At 47.2% G+C, this 23,263-nt stretch overlaps 2 protein-coding genes across 6 annotated transcripts; both read right to left on the bottom strand.

Annotated features, from left to right (window-relative positions):
* Positions 1 to 124: 124 nt before the first annotated feature.
* LOC133169122 (RNA polymerase II elongation factor ELL-like) lies at positions 125 to 4,882 on the bottom strand. 2 transcript variants are annotated; one of them, XM_061301044.1, is made up of 12 exons: positions 4,082 to 4,882; positions 3,578 to 3,622; positions 3,358 to 3,479; positions 3,104 to 3,267; positions 2,377 to 2,666; positions 2,114 to 2,238; positions 1,687 to 2,032; positions 1,499 to 1,577; positions 1,309 to 1,372; positions 1,011 to 1,182; positions 898 to 942; positions 125 to 793 (listed from the first exon to the last, which is right to left on the bottom strand). In XM_061301044.1, the coding sequence occupies exons 1-12, from the start codon at positions 4,199 to 4,201 to the stop codon at positions 668 to 670; spliced, it is 1,698 nt and encodes a 565-aa protein (XP_061157028.1). In that variant the 5' UTR covers positions 4,202 to 4,882; the 3' UTR covers positions 125 to 667. The 2 variants fall into 2 exon arrangements, with proteins under 2 accessions (XP_061157028.1, XP_061157027.1); XM_061301043.1 differs by having other exon boundaries at positions 1,309 to 1,375; positions 4,082 to 4,880.
* Positions 4,883 to 5,122: 240 nt separating this feature from the next.
* Positions 5,123 to 21,449, bottom strand: zgc:110158 (uncharacterized protein LOC553590 homolog). Of its 4 annotated transcripts, none has more exons than XM_061301047.1 (18): positions 21,082 to 21,449; positions 18,309 to 18,381; positions 18,135 to 18,196; positions 16,771 to 16,855; positions 11,962 to 12,051; positions 10,898 to 10,981; positions 10,095 to 10,154; positions 9,947 to 10,013; positions 9,495 to 9,559; positions 9,355 to 9,416; positions 9,234 to 9,279; positions 9,110 to 9,145; positions 8,939 to 8,993; positions 8,710 to 8,780; positions 8,508 to 8,586; positions 8,403 to 8,431; positions 8,191 to 8,292; positions 5,123 to 6,446 (listed from the first exon to the last, which is right to left on the bottom strand). In XM_061301047.1, the coding sequence occupies exons 1-18, from the start codon at positions 21,135 to 21,137 to the stop codon at positions 6,432 to 6,434; spliced, it is 1,137 nt and encodes a 378-aa protein (XP_061157031.1). In that variant the 5' UTR covers positions 21,138 to 21,449; the 3' UTR covers positions 5,123 to 6,431. The 4 variants fall into 4 exon arrangements, with proteins under 4 accessions (XP_061157031.1, XP_061157030.1, XP_061157029.1 ...); XM_061301046.1 differs by having other exon boundaries at positions 5,123 to 8,019; positions 8,942 to 8,993; XM_061301045.1 differs by having other exon boundaries at positions 5,123 to 8,019; positions 21,082 to 21,448.
* Between the last annotated feature and the right edge of the window lie 1,814 nt (positions 21,450 to 23,263).

The raw sequence follows: 23,263 nt of genomic DNA, 5'->3' as shown, positions 1-23,263 counted from the left end.
AAAAAAGCATAAATATGTCCGCCATCTTGAACCGGGAGTACCCGACTGAAATACCGCGAGATGTGATGACACGATCACGTGACCACAATTCCTGCTGAAACCAAAATGTAACAAACTGCAGCGATTCAACTTCAATTTTAAGTTTATTTAAAAAGTCATTTATTGACATCCAACTGTAACCATTTGATCATGACAGAGGCAATAAAGGTGATTAAAAATGGCATACACAAAATAGACTCATTGCCATGCGTTCTTTAAGACAGGTAGCATGCAACATGTTTTTATCCTTAGAATTCTTTTAAATTCCAGCAATACATGGAGGAAAATCCCTGAATGCAGATTCAAATACGTTGAATAACACCAGATGACAGGCAGACACCCCCCCCCCCCCACACACATAAAAAATAAAAATCCGGACGATAGTGCCTTCTCAGTATGAACAATAATGATAAAAAGACTCCCCCCCCCCACACTCCAGTATAGTGCCATCACTTCATGTGCTTCACTGCTTGCAATTGCCGCTGCGTATATCTTTGGCTGAGGCGACCATCACACTCCATCCAGTCGGTGCGCTTCCCGTCACAGCCGACCAGAGACCTTTGATGCAACGAGACCAGAGTTTCCGGAGCCCTGTAACCGTGACGTTCACTGGAGAAGTTTTTCCTCCTCACTTGGCGGCGGAATACTGCTCCAGTTGCCGCTGATCAAACTTGGATATGAGCTTCTTGATGTGAGCCAGTTTGTTGTGGAGGTACTGACAGCGCAGGCGGTCCTGGCTGTAGCCGGGGTTGGACTGGTAAAAGGGGAAAACAAAACAAAACAAACTGTGATGTCACGTAGAAATGCAGACAGGTGTGTAAGAAAATTAAGCATGGCAACATTTTTAGAATGGCCAACCTTTTTTATCTGGCGATACTCCTGGACGATCTGGTTGTGAATAGTCTGTAAGAAATACATACATAAAGTCAAAATTGTCACGTATTCGATTGAATGACTCCTCCCCGCCTCACCTTGTATTTGTGCGAGTCTTGGTGGAGCTGCTTTAGCTGCGTGTCCAGCACCATGAACTGGCGGGTGACGCCGTCGATGTGGGCGTGCAGATCTCGGTAGTCGCTGTACTCCTTGTTGAACTCTTCCTTGTAGCGCTGCCGCTGAGCGGGGCTGCTGATCTCCGTGTAAGTCCTGCGGGCACGAGCACAACAATCAGAAACATTTTAGCCGTGTGGATGGTAAAAATGGCAAGAAACAAATTGGAAGGCCCCGAACGGGATATCTATTTTCAGCAACTATTTACTTTCGTCTACTCACGTTAAATAATCCGTGTTCTGCTCGGCTTCTTGAAGGCTGTCCGAGTCAAACGTCACATAGCCGGCTTCTGTCAACAAGGTTTTAAGGGTAAAAATTGCTCACAATTTGGACCCGCCATTAATGACTAAATAAATAAATAAAAACAATTAATGGCCCAGCGTCACTATGTATTGTAAAATGACCTACTGACCTGCATTGTCCACGGTAACTTGAGTGGTTGAACTGGTTTCTGTTTTCCTTTCTTTGCTGCCTCTGTTCTTCTCCTCCTTCTGAAGTCACAACAGTAGAACAATAAGTGCCAAATGCAATTTATGTAAGAATTGCATATGGATGCTCAAAAGCGGTTTGTGGAATGTCAAAGCTAGTTCCCGAGCTCACCTGCTCTCGGTGTTTGCTCTTCTTCCTTTTAACAGAGTTTCTGTCAACATCAGGCAGAGGGTCACTCTTCACCTGAGCTGTTTCCTGCTCGCAGGCCGCCGACAGAGAGTCCAAAAGCTTGCGGGGGTCCAGCGATTGCTCGGAACGGACATCGTTTCCTGGCGTGGCAGCGGCTTTCCGCGTCAAGTGCGATATCCTGGTTTTCTTACTGACCAGAGGGTCGGTGTACTCCTCGGCAGGGGCGGGTTTGGGCCGGTGTGCCGGCGACGAGTTGGGCGTGTCCCGCAGCGGGCTCACCTGCACCTCTGGGACGGTGAGGAGGTTCTGGTGAGGCTGGAACAGCTTCCTGCACAGAGACAGTCAGCGCTTACTGACATGAGCTGAGAGGTGAACCCCTTTCACACATGCAGCGGACTTTCGGGGCTACCTGACAAGGATCCGCTTGAGGAGCTGCTGGTCTCCCGACGTGTACCCGGGCCAGTCTTTGCGCAGCTCCTTGTACAAGCCGTCCTTGAGCACCCACGTGTTGTCTCGGCTATTAAGTTGGCCCACCTGTACGCATACGATGCGCCATAAAAATAAAGAGCAGTTTACACCAGGACTAGACAAAGTGTGGCTGACATTTTTTTTTTTTTATCAGATCATGCGTTTGAAAAGAAAGACGACAGGAAAGCAACATAGTGTCCTTACATCGTTGAGCACCGAGTCCAGCATCTTTTTATCAGTTGGCGTGAGTCCGTCTTTATGTAGTCTCAACATGAGCTCTGGCTTCTTGTAGGGCCTGAGGGCCAGCAAGTGCGTGGCCCTCTCCCTGATGGGCTGCTGCTGGACGCTGCATCTGCCACTGGACGCGCCGCCAACTTTCCTGCCCTTGGATGGGGTGGCACCCGCGTTGACCGCGAGGGGCGACTTGGCCGTCTGGCGAGGTTTGGTCAGGGCGGCCAAAGCCGGGGCTGGGGCGCGCACCGTCACCTTCTTGCCTGTGTGTGTGTCCAAACGCCTCGTCAGTGGACATGAAAAACTCTGCACACTTCTAACATCAGGATGTGTGATACAATTTGAAGTCCAACCAAGTCACCACAGACAGGAAGTAGCGGGACGGCATTTCATGATGTTGCAGAATGACAAAAGTCAGAAGTAGAAAAAAAAAAAAAACACATGTGGGTTCCGACATACACGAGCGGAAGATGCTCAGCCTAGTTTGGGGGAAATGAGTCCACTTCCACTGATTAGACAAAAGCATCACGTATGCGAGTGACGCAATCAGACACTGCGCGTTTCTGCTGCTACAAGGGTTAGAAAGTTCTGGGAATTTTGGTTGTTGGAAACATTACACAGTAATGACAATTCAGCTTGGGAAGCCCTTTAAGACTCTTTTGGGCCATAGAATGTAGCCTCATAACAATATACAGCCTACCTTGCTTGAAGCGACCTCCCTGCTTGATGACGATGGCCCCCCGGCTGCGGTTCTCCTCCTCGGCCTGCGCCATGCTCTGCAGGGCTTTGTCGTACGAGTCGTCCGTGGCCCTCACAGTCATCTTCTTCTGGATCACTCCCAGACACGACAGCTCCTGCGTCGAGCTGCAACACACACGCAGTCGAACTTTGTCAGCATTTATGGCTAATGACATCAGCAGTGCTTGTTGACGGACGGTTATCATTTCATCTCACCCGGAGTCGACTTGCTGGATGCAGTCGAAGCTGCCGTGTGGATTGTCACGGGCAACGTTGGTGATGCCGAACACGAAGACCCTGGCGTCGCCGCCGTTCTTCGAGGAAGGAATTGCAATTTTCTACATCACGGTCACAGATGTAGGGAGGATTCGAATCAGAAAGCAGTCATAATGCATTTTGTGTTTGTGATGAAATGATATTAGGCAAATCCTCTTACCCCTTGGTTTCCATTGAAACAGATAGTGGGAGGTGCGCTCGAAGCCTGAAGGAGAGGAGAACTCTACATGAGCAACGTCCATGTGGAAATAGTGTCCATTGGTAAACAACCAAAATCACTGCAAGCGTACCGAATCCTCTTTTGTGTAGAAATGCACACCCCTGACTTGGAGAGCTAAGTATTTCTTTTTGGGTGGCATCAGTGTAAAAAGTTAAACAACCACTAAAGTACAAAAGCATAAACATCTGTGTACAAATGTAGGGAGTAAAAGTAAAATGGCGAGCAAACATATTAACACTCAATTAAAGTACAGATGGCATCTTGAAGAGAGTAATGCAGTATTTGGACTTGGTTACTTGCCATCATCAGTCTCTCTCGACCGCCAGTCTACATGTTGGTTCCGCATTCTCTTATGTAACAGGGAATTCCATTTCAATTTAATAGTTTATTTTAGTTTAGGATCAGCACGATGGAGGCTAAAGGCGGCTAAATGAGTTAGCTTACCTTGTCCTGGTGGAACTTGCTAATGGCTGTCGCCGCGCTGTCAGTTAGTTTGAGGTGAAACACCGAGACGTTCGCCAACGAGCCACCGGTAAGCCCGTAGCAGTGGTTCTCCTCCAGCATGGCCGTACGCAGCGAGGCCGACTGCCTACCTGGCTGGCCGGTTGCTGCTCCCGAGTTGGGGGGGTAGACAAACGGACATTGGCCGAGGATGGCGAAAGAAGGATAGGGGGGGGGATAAGCCAAAAAATACAGGCTGCCTGTGGTACCCTTCTTTTCTCGCGCTCTCTTCTGGAGTACGCCGTGTGACGTCAACACGCTGGGCAGTCTTCATTGGTTCACAGGCGTAAATAAACGGTGACGTAGTCAAGACGTAGGCTTTCACTTCCTGTCTGGCTCCTAAATTACGCATCGGGGAATTTTTTCAAAACATCCTGTGGCTACTGACATCAAATATATTTATATGTTCGTGGTCAGAGGCTGACAATTCTGAGAGCAACCCATTCATCAATTTACAATAAAGAGTGGCAAATAAAACGGCATTATCTAGTAAATGATGCCAAACTACTCTGGACAAGTCCAAACCAGAGCAACATTGGATATTGAAGCCTCTGGGCTGTGAAACAAAAACAAGTTCAAACACATACTAGCAGATACTGGCTGCTTGCAGTCATTTCTCACCCACAGACTTGATGTTTTCAAGTATATTGAGGCAAATAGCTTCATTCACAAAAAAGGAACATTTACAAACAATTAAGATTTTCAAAGAGCACAAAGATCTTACTCTGCTCTCCCCACACTCCAATGGATTTCAGTAAAAACAAACCACTGCAAACAGTATCCTTTATAAACCACTAGAGGGAGCCAGCGTTCCACAAGTGGTACTCGGACTACACTAAACCACTGATACATAAGATTTTATTATAAAAACAAATGAAGAAAACCATATTGCGTTTGTGAGAGACCAAATTTAAAGCTGATCTCAAAGTGGATATATAGGAGGAATAATATAATATAAACGCCATTGATAGTAAGCACCCGGTGTTCATGGCAAAAGGAGTGAAGTCATTTTATTTATTTTTAATATGTATCTACAACAAGGGGGGGGACACACGCAAAAATGACTGACAACTGAAAATAAAAACAAACCAAAATACACTTATCAAAGTAGCCTGTTCACCTTTGATCATTTTTTTGTGTCCATCTAAAGAAAATTTACAAAAACATACAAATAAGATGGAACAGCTTTATTTTTTGTTTTCTTCTTTCTCTTTAACTACACGAGACACTTAGGATGAGAAAACTACCCCAACATGAAACAAAGCAAAGCCCCCCCCCCCCTCTCCTGTGAACACAATGCCTCATCATATTCAATACTGCTAAAATAAAATAAAATGAGGAACTGAACATAAACAGTCGTCAATTTCATCCTTTTCAAATGTTACAGTATTTTACAACGGCACAATAAAAATACAGAAATGTTCATTGCTGTGGACAGAAATAATAAAAAGAGCAAGGCTGCACTTTTGGACAAGCGTATTTGGAAAATTCCTCATTTAAAAAAATTCTTCATAGTTCAGAAGAAGGGATATGTATCAAGAAAAATGGCCTTCTCCTGTCCGATTCACAGTTGCAATTGTGCGTGACGTTTCAATATCCGGACCTCCGTTCTGCACTTTTTTCTTTTAAATAAACATTTGCCGAGTTTGCCCACACACATTCACGCACACACACACAGTATGTTTCTGTGATTTGAAATATCAAAACATGTCAATGATATCAAAAAAGCATTGTACAGTATTTACAAAGAAAAAGAAAATGGGAGAGTTCAACATTAATAAAAATCCGACGGCGGGTGGCAGGCCTGCAAAGCTGGAGGGGAGCGTTGTCCAAATTCTATTGTACTTTTTGTTGCCTAATTATGAGGAATAAAAATAAAACCGCCCCAATTTGGACCCCATCTGGGGCGAAGTGACAGCTGACATCAAAATTCATCTGTAGCCGATTAGTTATCGGCAAAATAATTTTGTGTGGATGCCACTCCTATTTGGGCCGCATCCAGTGCAAAGTGGGGGGGGGGGGGGGGGGGCATCTAAACTAGTTTGTCCTCAGGGGGGTAAAAAACCCAAAAAACAAATGGACAGAAGACGCAGCAGTAAACTAAACCATCAGCAAACTGACAAAAATAAAAAGAACCCCAACACAGCCACATTGGTGGGGACCGCCCCGTCCCAACAACAACAAAAAAAAAAAAAGCTTCAGTACCTTGGCGGACGGGTGACGGTCTGATGACATCACACAGATGAGAAGTCGAGGACACAGTGCTGCCTAGATCTGCATATTTACACCGTTGCTACGAGTGGTGCAGCTAGAAGAGAATGACACTTGTTAAAAAAAAAAAACATGCCACCTTTCACACAAAAACCCCGCTTGATCACAGCATCAAAAATCTGGCATTCATCGGCCCTTGCCTTTTAACACAGAACCCAGTTAAGTGCAGGCAGGAATTTGCCGGAACTGTGTGGGGAAGAGTTCACGTAAAATCGACACGGCATCCTCCTCGTCCTTTTTAGAAAAATGGTGGAGAAAAAACCTAAGCTATGAAAAAAGTCAAACCCTGCAAAACACTCACATCAGAGCATAACGCAACCTGACATTTTTCCGCTCATATATTTCACACAGAACCCGGAGAATGCAGGATATTTACAGGATAGAATATAGAGAATGCATTAAACTACTTTTGGAAAATGACAATTGCCAAAATTCCACTTTCCGGGGTTTTGTATGAAAGGCAAAGGCTAATAATTGCCAGTTTTTCATTTACAGTTTTGATACGATCATTTTGCGGGAACCTCTGCGTGAAAGAGGCTTTTACAGGCTCATACGTTAAAGAATAAGAAAAAAAAATAGTCCACAGTATATAAATAGAGCTGTGCATTACTATGCATGAGGCTGACAAAAGTTTGGTAAAAGGAAAGAAATTTAAGTAAAAAAAGTGGTGTATTAACAAAACTATTTAGGGTATAAAGATTAGGGGGGGAAAAAAGGCTGTGTAAACAAAAAATACTGGTAAAAAAAAAAAGGTTCAAAATAGAAGGTACGATGAAAAACAGTCATTTCGAGATAAAAAGGATGGAAAAAAATTGGGGCTAAGAAAACCAAATTAATTGGCTAGAAAAAAAAAAGTTGTGTAAAATATATATATATATTTTAAAAAGGCCAGTAATGCAGGGGTACATTTTTACCCGCAGGGAGCAGCAAGATGACATCATATGTGTGCACATGATTAGGCCTTCTCTCCCAAAGTCAATCAAAAAAATAGCATAGCAATATAATTAACAATAATACAATAATAAAAATGATACAGCATGATACAATACATACACAAAAAAGGGGGAAAAAAAAAGATCATCACAACACCTCTGTTAAAAATGTACAAACAGAGGTTGGGAACAACACATTGTAAAATTATAATAACAATAATATTAATAGTAAGTCCGAGTTTGGGTGAAGATTCCAAAGTGTCCTCGAGCATGTCACTCTCCTTTTTCTCTGTTTGTCCTCGTTCCCCCGTTCTCATTGTCTCAAGTCCGAGAAGAGGCTCTTCCTGTTGACGTGCTGTGGCTTCCTGCCCGGGCCGGCAGCCATTTTGCACGCTCTCAGAGGGCCCGCTTTTTTCACCAGAGTCCTGGTGGGCTCCAGGGTCGCTCCGGAGGAGGACGTGGATGCCAGCTGCGGTTCACCCGAGAGGAAGGTTGCAGTGCAGGAGGAAGAGGAGGGGGAGGCCCGACCCGAGAGTGAGGTAAGAATTGCAGGCGGGGGAGAAAAAAAAAGAAAAACAAGTGTAGGGGTCCAAAATAAGAAGGGAGAAAAGAATAACCAAAATAATAAAAAAAAAAGGAAAAATAAAATCACACACTCATCGTCATGTTGGGAGAATACTGAAAAGAGAGAGAGGGAGGGGAAAGGGAGGGAGGAGGGCAAAAATGAGTGGATATGCAACATTTAAACACTAGGGGGCGCTCACACCCAGCACTGAGATTTGCGAAATGGTAGTCGGGGCAGCGTCAAGGTGAGGCGTTTAGGGGTTCTGTGGTGAGGCTGCGACTTACACTTTCACTTTGGAATGGGTTCAAAAAGTTGCCGCCCATTTCGCCGTCGTCTCTCGGCGTTCCGGGAGGGTTGTTCATGCCACCCATGTTGTTAGGAGAACTCTGGAGAAAGAGCAACAGAAAGTTGACGTGATGATGGAGGCGTTAAGTCAAGTTGGTTAGGTCAGGTCGTGAAAACAAGGCTAAGATTTCAAGTGGAGGTGCTTCTTCACCTTTGGCAAGCCGTCCATATCTCCAGACCCTGCAGGAGAACGGTGCACTTGAGTGATAAAGCACACTTGACTAGCACACGACAAGAAGGAGGAGAGAAAACGCACCTAGTGATCCGTTCATGTGGTGCGGCTCCATGGCTCCCATCGCGCCCATCGGCCCGTCCGGCCCTGGTCCCATCGGGAACTGGCGCGAATGGCAGATAAACAGACGTCGATACTCAACATTGCCAGAATGCCAGAAAACAGCATATTCAAACCAAAATGGCCGACAGCAGAACGATCGGACGGGTGTCAAATTGGCACTTACGTTGGGTCTGTTGCCTCCCGGTCCGATGGGATTCATCATGGTGTAGATGTTTTCACTAGAGTTGGTCGAATCTGAGCAAAGCAAACAAAAAAAGCTCAGTTGACCGATCGCATTGAGGTCCGCTTTGAACAAAACATGACCAACAGCAAGCATGACGTGTGAGGAGACATGCGCGGTGAGGGGAGGGTGGGCGAGATGAATGGGAGGGGGTCTTAGGTACGTGACGCACCACCTGGGCTGGGCATGATGGGCGTTCCGGGTGGACCACCTCCACCGGGGGGGCCCTGTGAAGAGCCAAAACGAGGGATCAGTTGAAAATTCACAAAATGAAATCAATCCAACTCTTTTCACATATTGAAATGGATTATTTTATCCATGTTGGCGTGACCTGTCAACTCACCACATAGTTCCCTGGAGATGAGGAGGAGTAGGCTATCTGCGGAGGGAAACCAGACCATCACATCTCGTGTCGCTAACAGTTGCTATCCGGCAAAGCTAATATTGCTCGTGCGGCGACGACTCACCGAGTTGGCGTTAGGACCCGGCCATGGCCCTCGTCCTCCCGGACCCCTGCGGTGACATAGTGGAACGTCAACAACATGATCACAACAATCCAAACCGGTACAGGAAGGACGATGAGCGTACATGTTCATTCCGGGCATGGGGCCGCCCAAGGAGTTGGGCGGGGGTCTCATGCCCCCGTAATTCTGCGAGACGCAAAAAAAGTCAAATTGAGGATTGGGTCACTTGTATCTCAAGGCACGGCGCGGACGTGTTAGCGGTACCTGTGGGCCCATGGCCATTCCTCGAGGAGGGTTCATCCGCATGGGACCGCCCATGTTGGGATGCCCTGAAACGAGAACCCAAACAGCTCGCATTAATGGCTGGTCTCCTAAAGTCTAATTGAGACACACGACAGACTCGGCCGTGTCCTAATCCCATTAGTTGGAACCCTGTGGCCGTAATCTCCAGACAGAATCTCCACAGACCTCTGTTATCCGGGCCCATCGACTCACCGACTCACATTAAGACCACATGGGCCTAAAATGACTACAATATGGAAAGAAATGGATGGCGGGAGTGATTTTCTTTTCTTTTATAAGAACACAAACAGAAATGTAGAAATCCAAACATTATTTAGAAAATGGGATTTACATCTCAAAACTAAATCAAGTCTTTTAAACGGACTATATTTCTAATATATAAAAATGTTTCTTTTCAACAAGAATCGCCAAACCTTGCGGTCGTGTCGGGTCCAAACTGTTTGGCAGTAGAGGCTGCGATCCTGGGATTCCACCTGGAGGCTGAACACGTGAAAAAAAATAAAAATGACTGACAGGTATGATCAGCTAAACAGTGATTAGGAAGCGGGGCGAGCTTTGTACCTGATTTGGCATTCGGAGAGTGGGGCGAGGTCCGCCTGGGTACCGCGGGGACATGAAAGGCTGCAAAAAGACCCAAATTGTCAGATTGTGGGCTAAACATTCGCACCGAGGACACACAGATGAGGCGGATGACGTGTAAAGCCACACATCTCCCTGCTCTCGCCACGGTGGGGAAACCCCGACTCGGCCTGCGGTCACGCTGGTTACACGCAAACGCGTCGGGGCCAACGACGATGTCGGCCTTTAGCGTGCTACGACTCAGGAAACCAGACACCGCGAGGACGACGATCCGGGTTCGGCCTGGAAGTTTACAAAGCTGGCTAACCCCAATTCGGATTTTTCTATTTAGGAGCAGGGTTGAAGTCAGGATGTGAGTGCATGATTGGTGCCTTGGTTTATTCATAAGCTGCGAGAAAAAGCAAGCAGAGGAGTGGTGTGTGCGTGTGTGTGTGTGTGTGTGTGTGTGTGCATGCTAAGAGCAGCAGGGGGAGATAAGTGCACAACCCCCCACGAGCAGCTCCGGGGGAAGGGCGAGGAGCGAATAATTTATCCCACACAGGGACACCCGATGCTGGGCACTGACGAGGGCCACGGCCTGCCGACTCCTGGATGTTCTCTTAACGGTGATCACAGGTGTCGGGATTATGGTTCTAGTACCAGAACCAGATTAATAGGCCTGGAGGGTCAATGAGGAAGAAAGTGCGAGGAAGACTGATGGGGAGGGGGGGGCTGTTTTTGGGTGGGCTTTTTTTTTTTTTTGAAGTAATGGAAGGAAGGAAGGGTTGTGAGTGTTTTCCTCTTACCTGGCCGTGGGGTCCCATCATGGGGTTGCTTGGGTTGTGTGTGGGGGGCTGTGCGTGGGGGGACTGCTGAGAGCCGGGCGGTCCCTTGAAGAAAGAAGAAAGGTGGGGGTGGGGTGGGGGTGGGGGTTACACCTGGAGCAAGCGCCCCTTCAATCTCATTGGACGATATTGTGGTTCCTTCTAAAAATCAATTTCCAGCCCCCCACCCCAAAAAAAGGCCAACCATCCTGACCCATTTGCTAATTTGCCTTTTTGACATTCTACTGCCCGACGTTAGCGATGCGAGCCCGAAGGCACTTGGATGTCAATTTCGCTCGACAGCAGGGGGCGCTGTAGGATAAACCCGAAACATCTGCAGAATTCTTGGCATCATGTGAGACATGCCAACGATGTGTTGCATCATCACATGGGGAAATGGTGGCGACATCGGGACCACGTCGCTTCCCGACTGTGACCGGGAAACACGTTTGCGGAAAACAAGCGACGCTCGCTGTCATAATAAGTCCCCTCGCAAGGCACACACGCGTGTGCACACGCACACACACGCAGACCCTCAGTCCACCCCCACCGATGTTATAAATAGCGCTCCCGTGCCTCACTCGCTCACTCACTCCATCCCCTTTACTTATGCACTCATTAGCCTCCCCGCCTTGCTTACGGCGCCAAAACAACGGTGGCGGGTGAGTGACCGCGGGTCCAGGTGGAGGTGATCTTTCACATTTCTCATTTCTCTGTCGCTGCCCGCTACCTTATCGCGCTTGGGCCAAATGCCAAAGCTGTCCATCACGCCGCCGCTGCCGCGCGCACACACACACACACACACGCGGTGTTATAGCCGATGTGATGCGAGACCCTCTCGGCATCATGCAAGCAGAGATGGAGAATGGAGGAGTGGGAGAGGACGTGGATGCAGGAATGAAAAGTCTCGTAAACTATTCCGCTCTTCTCCATAAAACTCGTTTTAGTTCAAATGAGTGCGGCTAAAAAGAGGCGTGGCTCGACAAAGATGTTGAAGTGAGTGATTGGCGGGTTGGAACGCTATGTCGGCTGCGGTCGGCCATTACCTGGAAAAATCCCGGGGGCATGGGACCGCCTGGCATGGTGTCGTTGGGGGGCATGTTGCCCATCACTGGGCTGGGCGCTGCAGCCGCGCTCTGAAAAGCAAACAAGGATTTAGCCTTCAACCATTTATTAGTGCCTTTAAAGTATTACCTGAAGAGCAAAATGTGAGGGCAGGCCTCATCTTTTTTTTATGCTGACAAATTAGGACAAGGAATTTCCCCATTAATAAAAATAAAGAAAATCTCTAGCTGGCAAGCATCACGTCACTGCACTTTTCCAGTGTTTACAGTTTCTTATAATTATGGCTGAGTTGAACTTTATTGCGATTTGTGTGTGTGTGTTTATTTTTTGTGGTGGCCTTTGTGTTGCCTTTTTCTGACCCCTCGCGTGGCACAATATAATTTGCAAAAACCTACGATTGCATTTTATGATTGCATTATACAGTTCTGCTTCAATCAATGTACATTGTGCTGCTCATTCTGTTGCGTGCGCCATGACCACCAGGAGGCAGTATAAGACAGCTGTTACCATATTGGAGGCTCAGCTCCTCTGATTTTCTGCAGTTGTATGTTCTTTGCAGAGGATAAAGAATATATGCCTGTGAGTATTGCTACACTCTCACCGTTATGTAAATTAGCATCAAGCTAGCGGAGGCTATGTCTTTAGCCACACGACGCTGACTTAAATTTTTGCCGTTTTTGTCTCGACGCAATCCCTCAACTGAGAGGATTTCTACCTTCCGAGTCCAAACTAATTCAATTGGAGACTATTCATTATGCGTTGGTTTACTTTGGACAGTTGCACCCGGCGGGCTAAGCGAATGTGCCAACTGGGATTGAAACAAATCAAACAATTACACACATTACATGAGTTACACAGTCATATGATCTGGGCAGCAGCTGGCAGCGTCCAATGCAAACATTGAGGACACGCGTGCAATAAGCCGTGTTTAAAAGAGATATTCTTTTCCTGTTCAGGGTCGCCGGGAGCTTAAGCCCATCCCAGGTGACTCCATCCTGGTCGACCCGCGACAGCGCTGATGACGATTTAATCATGTAATATTTTATGATTGCATTATTATTATTTGTGTGTTCGAACATGTGAGCGTTGATTAATTCTTTTTTTACAGTCTCTTCTCATTGTGGATTTCCTCCTCTATCGAGTGGGTGTGGAATGTGTGAACGGGGGTTCACTGTTAAGTGTAAAAGCCTTTTGAAGGCAGCAACTCGTACACTGACAAGTGAAAAGATAAAAAAGTTAGCACTGCGATCTGGCTGATTTGCAGGATGTGCGTGTGTGTGTGCGTGTGTGTAAGAAAAAGAAAAGTTACAAAGTAACAACTGCAATCCGGCTGATTTGCAGGATGTGCCTGACAGTTGATATTGGACAAACACACATTTTAAAAGCACAAAAAGTCTCATGGCTGCCATTTTGTGCTTTGCATAATAGTACAAATGTTTTTCTTTTGTCAAGGGGAAACAACGCCGAAAAAAAGTGGAAATCTCAGAGTGGGGCGGAGGGCTAGGCTAGGAGCCAAATGATTCAGCCCGGGAGTTAAATATGATATAACCGTATTCTCGTCCGCACACACGTACGCTTACATAAGCATGCCGGAACAAACACGCACAAACACACACACACGCGCGGTGCACACAAAGAGTTGCATCACAAGCTTATAAAGTGCTGCCTTTCAGTCGGGAGGCAGACGGAAGGAGCGAGGGAGCTTGGGTGTGTGTATATGTGTGTGTGTGTGTTCACATTCACTCCTATGGATGCAATTCCAAATCTTTTCCCGCACCCCGCTAAACATCCATAAAGGAGAAAAAGCGCACAAGAAAATCATGCACGCAGCAAAACACACCTCCCCCCCAGCTTTATGCTAATTCGGCGAGCAGGTCGCAGAGTCCCCGGGGAGGCGGCAGGGTCGACTGCCTCTCTCTCTCCCTCCATCCTCATCCCTCCATTCTTCTACCCTCCCCACCCAGTCCAAGACTTGCCCCTAAAAAGCTACCATTCCGTCCCTATCGCATAACACCCCCCCCCCTCTCTCTCCCTTCCGAGTAAAGGGGCGTCAGAAGCTTGCAGAAGCTGTTGCCATGGAGACAGGTCCTATCTGCACTCTGTCCCCCTGGCATCCCCCGCTCCAGGAAGAAGAAGAAAGAACAAGAAGATGCAGAAGAAAGAGAGAGAGAGAGTTAAGATAAACACGCAAAGAGGAGGAGGAAGAGGAGGGCTGCGTTAGTCCACCATCAATCATTGTTGCGCGTTGCTGATCCAGACTATTAACAACATCTATTAGTTCTTGTTCCGAGGTGGATTTAGCAAGAGTCGTTACTAAAAAGCCACTGATTTCAACGATACGACTCCCCTTAACGATATTGCTTATTGATCCGCTACTTAAATGTATTCTTCGGGGCCGCTATCGCTACGCCGGCCGAGTATAAAAAGCTGATCTTCGGTGTATTTCATATGGGGAGAGGCGTTCGCCGACTGGATTGGCTAATCCAAAGCGTGTCACGATTTCTGTCAGCTTCGTGAAAACTAATAAATGGAACCAGTCAATAGTTTTTTAACTTGGAGGTGATCCGTTTTTTGGGGGCCGTGTGAGTTTTGATCACCGGGCCGTGGGCCAACAGCGGCAGACGCGTGACATAAAACGCCCCAACCTTTGATGTCGACCGTAAACGTTGCGAGTAGGCCTCCAAGGGGCTGCGGCTGGGCGACCCCCAAGTATTTCCTCCAAATGGTTTTGCGCGCCCCTGCAAAAAATGCCACCCTGGCTTGATCTGCATTCTCACTCTCTGCTCTTAAGTGGCCCGTTTAAGATCTGTGTCATGGCAGCAGAATGACAAAAAAAAAAAATCAAGCGTATTCCGAATGAGGATAGAAAACCAGGTGTCAATCTAGCCGCCAGAAGCTAACCGTGCTAGTGCTAGCACAGTATGGAGCCAAAAAGCATTTCCCGTCTCACACGCAGGGCCAAAAGACTGGACGGATCAATAGTGCTCAACACATTATTGACCTGTGCCTGATACCTTTGGCGGGGATAAAACAGGGACACAAACATTAGATGGGAGGAGGAGGAGGAGGTATAAAGTCCGCGCCTGGAGAGGCTACTAATCTACATTCTGCTTCACACCGATATGTACCTCATCACCGTCTCCTTGACCCCATGTCCTTATTGCACATAGAGACAGATAGACAGAGAGAGAGGGCGAGCGAGTGAGAAAGAGAGGACGGTGGTACGGAGAAGAAGGCAAAAGCGCTGACTGCGGCGATCCAGCTAATTTATCAGCCCAGTCAAAACACGGCCATTGCGCTCAACAGGATGCAGGGGGGACGGGACGCTACGTCGGACAGACAGAAAGCCCAGCTGCTTCTCAAAACTGGCACGGGTGAACACACACACACACACACACACACGCGCGCGCAAAACGGATGATGCCGCAGACACAACATCCACTCAGCTCGCACTCCACAGAGGCGGAGGAAAAGATGGGGATTAAAAAAAAAATGGGAGGCTGAAAAAAGATCTGCCACTGTGCAAAGAAGATGTTTTCAACTCTGTTGCGAACCAAAACAGCAGCGCTGAAGGAAACCTAACTTGCCATCTTTTCGTCGCACAACTCGGGGAGCGCAGCGTCGTCGCTGCTAGGCCCGCACCGTTGCTAACCAAAACAGAAGCACCCAATCAAGTCAAGAGCCTATTGCGGGTGTGAATGCCGCCTTTAAGATCTTTCCAAAAGAAAAAAAGAAAAAACTCAAGGACCCGCGAGAAGTCATGTGGAATCCAAAGGATTAGATGCATTGTATAGAGCAGACCTCCAGAAGGACCAAGGCATCTTTTGTTTACCGGACCCCCCCCCCCCTTTTCCCATGCAAAGTGTAATTACCACGCACAGGGTAAAAAAAAAAAAAGCACCAATAAACTACTGTTGAAGATAGCGGAGATAAAGAGGCCCTAGAGGCCTTCATCTCATCAGCTGGATAACGCCTCATAAAAACCAAGCAGCCCCTAAAACCAGGCCTAAACTCTTGTAAAGATAAGCTCGACAAACAAGTCTTTCCTTTTCTCGCCCGGCCGTCCACCAGCAGAGACGACCTGCGCTTTAGGGGGGTGTGGGGGAAGGAGGGAGGGAGGGGTGGTGGTGCAAGAGAGGCCTCAGGGGGTCCGGAGCCAAAATTAAACCAGCCCTGTCTCCTTGGCTTCGTCAGTGTTAGATACAGACAGTGAGCAACCATGTCGGACGGTCACGCACGGCACGCACACGGAAGGCGCCCTCCGCCCCACCTCCTCCTCGTGCGGCGGGCCGCTTGCCAGAGATGCCCCGAGTCATTAAGTTACACACGCGCACAAAACAAACATACAACAAACACACGATAACGCTTCAACAATCACACCGTATCAGACATGGACACACATGCAAAAAAAAATCACACAACTTCACACATGCAATCACACACACACACACACACAGAGCGCGGTTTAGCGCCAACCCTGTGCCGGGATTACGGGATTAGAACTCTATTCCATTATCTGACCACACTGCATCGCACGCACACACACACACACACACACACACACAGTCTTGACCGGAGGATATCCATCATGACGCATGACGTTTGCACAGCAGCGGATGCGCTTCTTCAAGCTTCCATATGACAAGACAGAGTACTTTTAGGAGATCAACAAAAAGATGGAACAGTAGTTTTTCATCCTTGGGGGATTTTCAGGACAATGTCGCCGACGTGTGACGAAGGCACTTGGGAAGTGTTTGAAATGGTGGAAATAAAGACGTCACATCACTTACGTAGTCATGGAAGGCCTTGGCCTCGCTGGAGTGCTCGCACGTCTCCCGTCGATCCGGAGCGGCACAATACAAGTCCCAGAATACGCTGAAAGGCGAGCGCAGGGGAAATATTAAAAGCCCGCGTGACAAATGACTGACAAAAATATATATGTGGCGTCGAAAAGCGCAAGAAAGGGTCACGCTCGTTTTCGGTTGCAGCGAGGAAGTCGATTGTATCGTCCGCGGTGCAGAGTTGCGACGTGACCCCGATGGCGATGCCCAATCGGGATGACCTTATGGATGTTTTGATCCCCCCAAAAAAGTCAACTAATTATCCGACTTAGCCTCCTTCTACTGCGAGGTCAGGGTGCATTGCTGGCATGCATAGCAATGCTAAAGAATGCTAATCGACCAGAAAGTAGCAAGACCAAAAGATAAGCTAAAAACAATTCTTGTTTATTGCTAATATTGACAACTTTTTAGATACTTTTTTGGATGTCAACAAATATTTTTTCTGGACATAATGGTTCCTTTCGTGATTCCTCAGACAACACACGGGCTAAAAATCCATTAAAGCTAAATGCGCGTTAAACTGTTAATAAAAGAAATTTTCGCCTTCACTGCCAATCGCATTGACTCAACAGTCCGAGCTAATATATGCGCGTGTAAAACAGCTTTGCTTTTAATCGAGCGGGCTAATTTATTGCGGGCCCTCGGGGTCCGGTTCAGACTTTTGTCTGACTCTGGGCTAGTCCATCCGAGTCCGTCATAGGTGAGCTCGGATTAGGCTCGATTTAAATCCGCGGCTCGGAACAATCTGTTTAAGGTGAAGAGTTTAATGTCGTCTACTGTGGCGAAGGCAAGCGGCCGCCGCTCTTTTTTGTATCCCCTTGGGAAGCGGCCCAGATGCCGTTCGGAACCCGGCGGATCTGATGATGATTAAAACAAGCAAAAATGGCACTTTTCAAGTGGCGATGCTACGGAACCCCCCGCGGGTTTGACCGGGCGGGGGCGGAGAAACAGCGACCGGGGTGCTACAAAAGGAGACTGGAATGCGACGGGGATAATCTGCTAAGAATCCTTCTGCTTGCGTGAACAAAAGGAGAAAAGTGTGTGTGCGTGTGTGTGTGTTTGGGGGTGTGTGGGGGGCACAAAAAGGGTGAAGAGGGGGAGGCCATCCATTTTAGCAACCATCTGGATTCATTGTTTCAGGAACTGGGAGGTGAAAGAAAGATGCAACGCTGGAGGAGGGGAGAGGACGGAGAGCGAAGGTGGGTGGGCGGGGTTTGATAGGGTAGGGGGGGGGGGGTCAGACCCTCAGTCAGTCTGGTCAAGACCGAGACTCTGGCACACCCTTGCTGAACAACAGTGTCATCTTTACTCACCACCACCACGAATGGAGAAATCCAGGAGGCTCCCCTAATGTGATGTTCTTCTCCCATCGTATCTGGGAGAGCGAGAAGAACCATTCAGTCACCGGCAAGAGTGACTTTTCTTTGCCCGAGCTAAATCGCTAACACCGATCGGGTCGGTCCTCATGAAAAATGCATCCGGCTTACCTCGGACAGGAAGGTCTGCGCTGACTTCTGTGCTCCCACGTGTAGTAGGTACTCGTACACGTATAACGCCAACCTGAAACGCAAATAGGAAGTTATTATCTTTGATTGCAACACCTCATTTATTAACGGACGGCGAGAAGGAGAGACGAGCTCCTTGTTGACCCGACGTGGCGCTCCCGGACTCCCTCGCTTAGTCGGGTTTAATAGGCCGTTAATGGAGCATCAATCGAGCGGCGGCGGCGGGGATATGACAGCGCGCTCTGGCTAGGAAGACCTCCGGACGGGACAATCTCATCCTAATGAGAGGGATGGGAAGTCGCTCAAGACGCCCGATACCGAGTACCGATACTTTGTGGCCAAAAAAAAACAAATATTTCTATGGATTTTGATGCAACATAATGCCGGGAGGATTTGTTTTCTTGATATGAGAATCAATAAAATCAACAGAGAAAGAAAAGTAGTCCTACATCATAAATATTATTTTTCCCGGTACTATAAAGAAAGCGGAAAATGAACCAGTTTTCTTAATCAGGCCTATTTCAAACCGAGTTACAAATACGCGCTGTCTGCGAAATGCAGCCTGAGGTGACGACATGAACGGCGCACGCCAAAAGAAAAAAAAAAAGGAAGATTGTCTTGTGTTCATTTCACCGCAACAAACGCCACACGACTCGAGAGCAGCGATGATTAACACAAAGGTTGAGCTCGCCGCACTTTGATGACAATCAGCGCCAATGAGTCATCCGTTCTGGCCTCCGGCGTCGCTCATGATTTTTGTGGAGATTCTATTTTGGCAGGTTTGTTTCTCCGCAAAACGTCTCCTCGTGCGCGTTAAAGGCGACCAAACATGTTTTTCCCCGTGGTGACGCAAGCCTCCAAGTTAGACAGGTTCTCCGAGATGTTTCAAAAGGTCGCTGCAAAAAAAAGTGCAAGACTTGACTTTAATGCAAATCGTCTAAACCGGTTATCCTCAATTCTATTGATGTCATGGCCGTATGTTTTATAAAGTACGGCATCAGAGCGTCACGCCCACACACAAAGTCCCTCACACACACACTTGACCGCACGGCCCACAGGAATTTGACCACTTTCCTTAGAGCTCCTCGCAATTTGTAGGTCACAAAGTTCCGAGTGACCGCTGGTGTAGAGTGTACGACACTATCACTTTGCAGGCCACACACACACACACACAAACAAGAGGTGCATACCTGTGCACACACTCCTCCCCTCATTTAGAATTCAACTACGGCAATACTAAAAAAAAAAAAAAAAAGTGGACTTTTGCTCATGTTTAAATGGAGGGTGAGCGTCTTATTTTTGCGAGACACATAATATTCCAAGCTAACTTTAGCTTCGAATTAGCGCGAGATCTTCACCCACCTTGGCCCGTGACGGCCACAGCTAGCGCGTGGCCGAGTAGTAAGCGTCTTGACAATAGCAAGTGCCTTCTTTAAACATGGATGAGGCCACCCCGCCGTATTTTGCTCCACTCGCCTTAGAGAAGCAGCTCGGGTCCGTGTCAATAATTCAACAAGGCGAGTAGAAGAAGCTTGAACGTCCAAAGAGGGGACGGTGAAACGGGAACACATTTTAAACGTGGCTATTCTATACTCTTCTTTTGGAGTTGGTACTTTCTGCAGGGCTGTGCAACCACGCTGAGGTAATTATGGAGCCAAAGTTTGAGCACTTGCTGCACGGCTGTGAGGCCATGCTGGTGTCGAGACTGTTTGGTTGCTGCCACTTGAAAGTTTCGCACTTGTTTCATAGCAGCAAGGCCATGATGCTTGTTGATTGTTTGAATCGGATGATCGAAGAGGGGAAACTTCTAAAACAGGACGTGCACCTTGAATTTCTGCATGAAGAAAAATCAAGTGTGGTGAAGTTTTAGCAGTTGCAGCACTACTTCACATTACTGATTGCTTTTTAAAAACTTTTTTTGCACTTGTAAGACAGTTAATATTGTGACTTACACAGTTTACACAGTGAAGAACGCCTTTAGTTGTTAACCTCGAATGAATGTTTCCGAATATAAAATGCTTTTTCGCTCGGAAAGTCCCGATTGTGTCCAGCCTGCCTTTTGTGCATGTGCCGATGATAGTTCAACTTTTAAAAGCAATGCATTTAAGTGCACACGTTACAAGTGCGCGCTACAACCAGACCCCTTTCGGAAATCGGGTCCAAACAAAGAAACCGGCAGCTCGGATCCCTCGTACTCAGGCTAGCGAACCAGCCCCCGCGCCGATACCTCGCTGAAACGCTTCGGCTCCGTTCGGCAGCACCAAAACCGACACTTTCGAGCAGTTTTGCCGGGGAAAGACGAAGTTTTTAGAGCGGCGCGCGCACTCAGTGGGGGGCTGGCTGGACGGCATCCGACCAGCGGGGAACCATGCGCGGCTACGATGTGGCCATCCGAGCCGGTGAGGGTCCGGGGGTAAAGAAACGCCAGCAAACAGCTGTTTTTCTATTTTTACCGGTGGGGGGGGGACACAAAGCCTCTCAGCCTGAAGTGCTTACAAGGCATTGTTCCCCCTCCTCACCGCCGCCTTAGTTAGCACGAACTCGGGGTGTACATGCGAATCGTGGTTCCACTTTTAAAGCACAACTTAAGAGAGGCGGGGAAGCGGTTGTTACGGTTTACCCGAACCGGGCTAAAAAGGGCTAATAAGTAGCCACACTTTAAAATGTAAATGACAGTAGTTAGCAAGTTTAGCCGAGGCTAGGCTACCCCCCCCCCCCCCTCCTCCCTATACACATGTAGTAATAATTGACTTACTTTTCTCTCGCTTGGCTATCAGAGGGGACCACGGCTCCCTTGCCCTTGCCGTACATCTTGCAAGCTGTTCGGCAAACACTTTTTTTTATTTTATCCCACTCCTCGACACCTGTCAAAGAAAGCGAGAAGGGAAAGCTACTATCTCCATAGCTACCCGGTTAGTGTTGTCTCTCCCCCTCTCTCTCTACTTTGCCTCTCTCTCCGGCTTTCCTTTTTTTCTCTCTCTCTCTCTCTCTCTCTCTCTTCTCCTACCCCCCCTCCCCTCCCCTTTCCTAACATTGCCCACAAATCAGGCAGGGTTTCAGTCCAGGCAGGGTGGGCGACTTGAAACCGTCCACCGGTGGTGGAGCTTGCTGCTTTTTTTTTTCCTTTTTTTTTTTTTCAATCGCTGTTCCAGGATTTTGTTCAGGCCCCCCCCCGTTGTGCGAAAGTGGGGGCTTCTTAAAGGCGCAGTGTCCATTTTTCTTTCTCCCACTTAGCTCAAGTTCAAGTTGGCTTTTCTTTACATTGTGTGTTGTAGTTTTTATAACACAACAAGATGCTAATTCATTAAGTCGTCTTTACTCTTTTTAAAGAGAACTTGGAATGCAAAATGGATTTCTTAAACTAGACTAGTGGCAAGTTTGATTCACAGGGGTTCAAATCTTGCCTCAGGTCTTCTTGCGCTGCACGGCTGTGAGACCATACCGATCAATTTCTGATTATTGTGTATTAATATTATGACTGATAACGTGACAGCACCTGCTGCACGGCTGAGACCAAGCAGTTAGCTACGCAAGGTCGTGAGTCCATGTTGTGGTTCTTTACATCCTTGTGCCCATCACCTTCAACCCAATGGAACATCCACCTGATTTGATGTTTTTTTTAATCTCATACATATAAACTAGAATGATGCATAATGCAGATTTTGGGGGGGGGGGGGAAGTTTAGTAGAGGAATGCTAGTGACATGTGGAAAGTTGCGCGTGCGTCCTGTCTCTTTAAGAGTGTGCCGAAATTGAGCTGCTTGGTTCGTGTGTGTGCGTGCGTGTAAGGCAAGGGACGGACGGGCGAGCGGGCGGGCAATGTGTTCTGTTTTCATGCTACGAGCTGTGGGAAGGGCACAGCTGACTGTGCACGCGCATGCATGGATGGAAGTGCGTGTGCGCGCGTGCGCGCAAGTGCAGTAGAGCTTTATTTTCGTTCGTGTGTGACGACGAACATCTTCTGACAAGTTGGTGCAGTAAGACTGACAATGAAAGCTGATATGAAAAATGTGTTAGGGGAGAAAAAACAATGACACGATTCACAATTGCACGAGTGTTAAAAGGTACACATAAATAAGATTGCGTTGAGTTTGTGCACTCCAATGAAGCAAACGTGTACTTGCAGCACGGCTGTGAGACCATGCTGGTGAGTTGATTATCTTGTGCACAGAGATTGTTACAAAAAAAAAAATAACAATCTAAACTCGAATTTCTTCTCTTTTTTTAAATAATATAAATAAAGAAAACGTTTAACTAAGTAAAACTATAGTAAAAATGGTCTTTATCAATACATATTAGTTCCTGGGTTCAATTTAAATGTATTTCATTCATTATATTGTATTTATTTAGGTGGTGCTGTATGTCCGAGAATCGTAGTTTCCTTTATTACTTAGTGACCACGAAGCCTGCTTATCTAAAAAAAAAAAAAAGGGCGGTCTGCGCCGTTGTGAGGATAAATGTTTAATCCTAATAATTCCAACTACAATATAATACAGGAAGAAAAGGTCAATTTCTCTTCAAAAATCATATTATATATTATTATTATATAATATAATAATAATAATATATTATTATTGGACTGTAGTGCTATGAATAATAATGCAAATTTAAGAAATAAAAATAGTAAAATTAGCATCTCGTCCACAAATTGCATTTTTTGTTTAAAACTAACTCTGGTGTGCATATAGGCAAACTATTCCAATAAGTGATGTTAATTTGGAAGAAAATGGCTGTGAGCGAGCATAGTGACGCTCACCCCATTTCTTCCTCCTCCTCCTCCTCCCTCCGGTACCATCTCTCCATCTTCTTCCTTCTCTTCCACATCGTCTTCATCCTCTGACCCACTTTCCCCCTCGCCTTCTACTGTATCTGCCGCTCTTCTTCCTCTGATATTTCACCCCCATGCACACACATCTTGTCTTTTTGCACTATTCTTAG

The sequence above is a fragment of the Syngnathus typhle genome, linkage group LG16, assembly GCF_033458585.1.
Source record: "Syngnathus typhle isolate RoL2023-S1 ecotype Sweden linkage group LG16, RoL_Styp_1.0, whole genome shotgun sequence".
NCBI classification, from domain to species: Eukaryota; Metazoa; Chordata; class Actinopteri; order Syngnathiformes; family Syngnathidae; genus Syngnathus; species Syngnathus typhle.
The sequence above is the reverse complement of the archived record's forward strand: the minus strand, read 5'-3'. Positions and strand labels throughout refer to the sequence as shown.

Excerpts from the sequence above, each read along its gene's own strand:
- LOC133169122 (XM_061301043.1), bottom strand. The coding sequence starts at position 4,201 with ATGCTGGAGGAGAACCACTGCTACGGGCTTACCGGTGGCTCGTTGGCG. Across the intron at positions 2,667-3,103 it reads GGGAGGTCGCTTCAAGCAAG|GCAAGAAGGTGACGGTGCGC; the intron begins GTAGGCTGTATA and ends ACACACACACAG. Across the intron at positions 794-897 it reads AGTATCGCCAGATAAAAAAG|TCCAACCCCGGCTACAGCCA; the intron begins GTTGGCCATTCT and ends CCCTTTTACCAG.
- zgc:110158 (XM_061301045.1), bottom strand. The coding sequence starts at position 21,137 with ATGTACGGCAAGGGCAAGGGAGCCGTGGTCCCCTCTGATAGCCAAGCG. Across the intron at positions 12,052-16,770 it reads CCAAGGCCTTCCATGACTAC|AGCGCGGCTGCAGCGCCCAG; the intron begins GTAAGTGATGTG and ends TTTGCTTTTCAG. Across the intron at positions 9,146-9,233 it reads CGGGTCCTAACGCCAACTCG|ATAGCCTACTCCTCCTCATC; the intron begins GTGAGTCGTCGC and ends TTCCCTCCGCAG.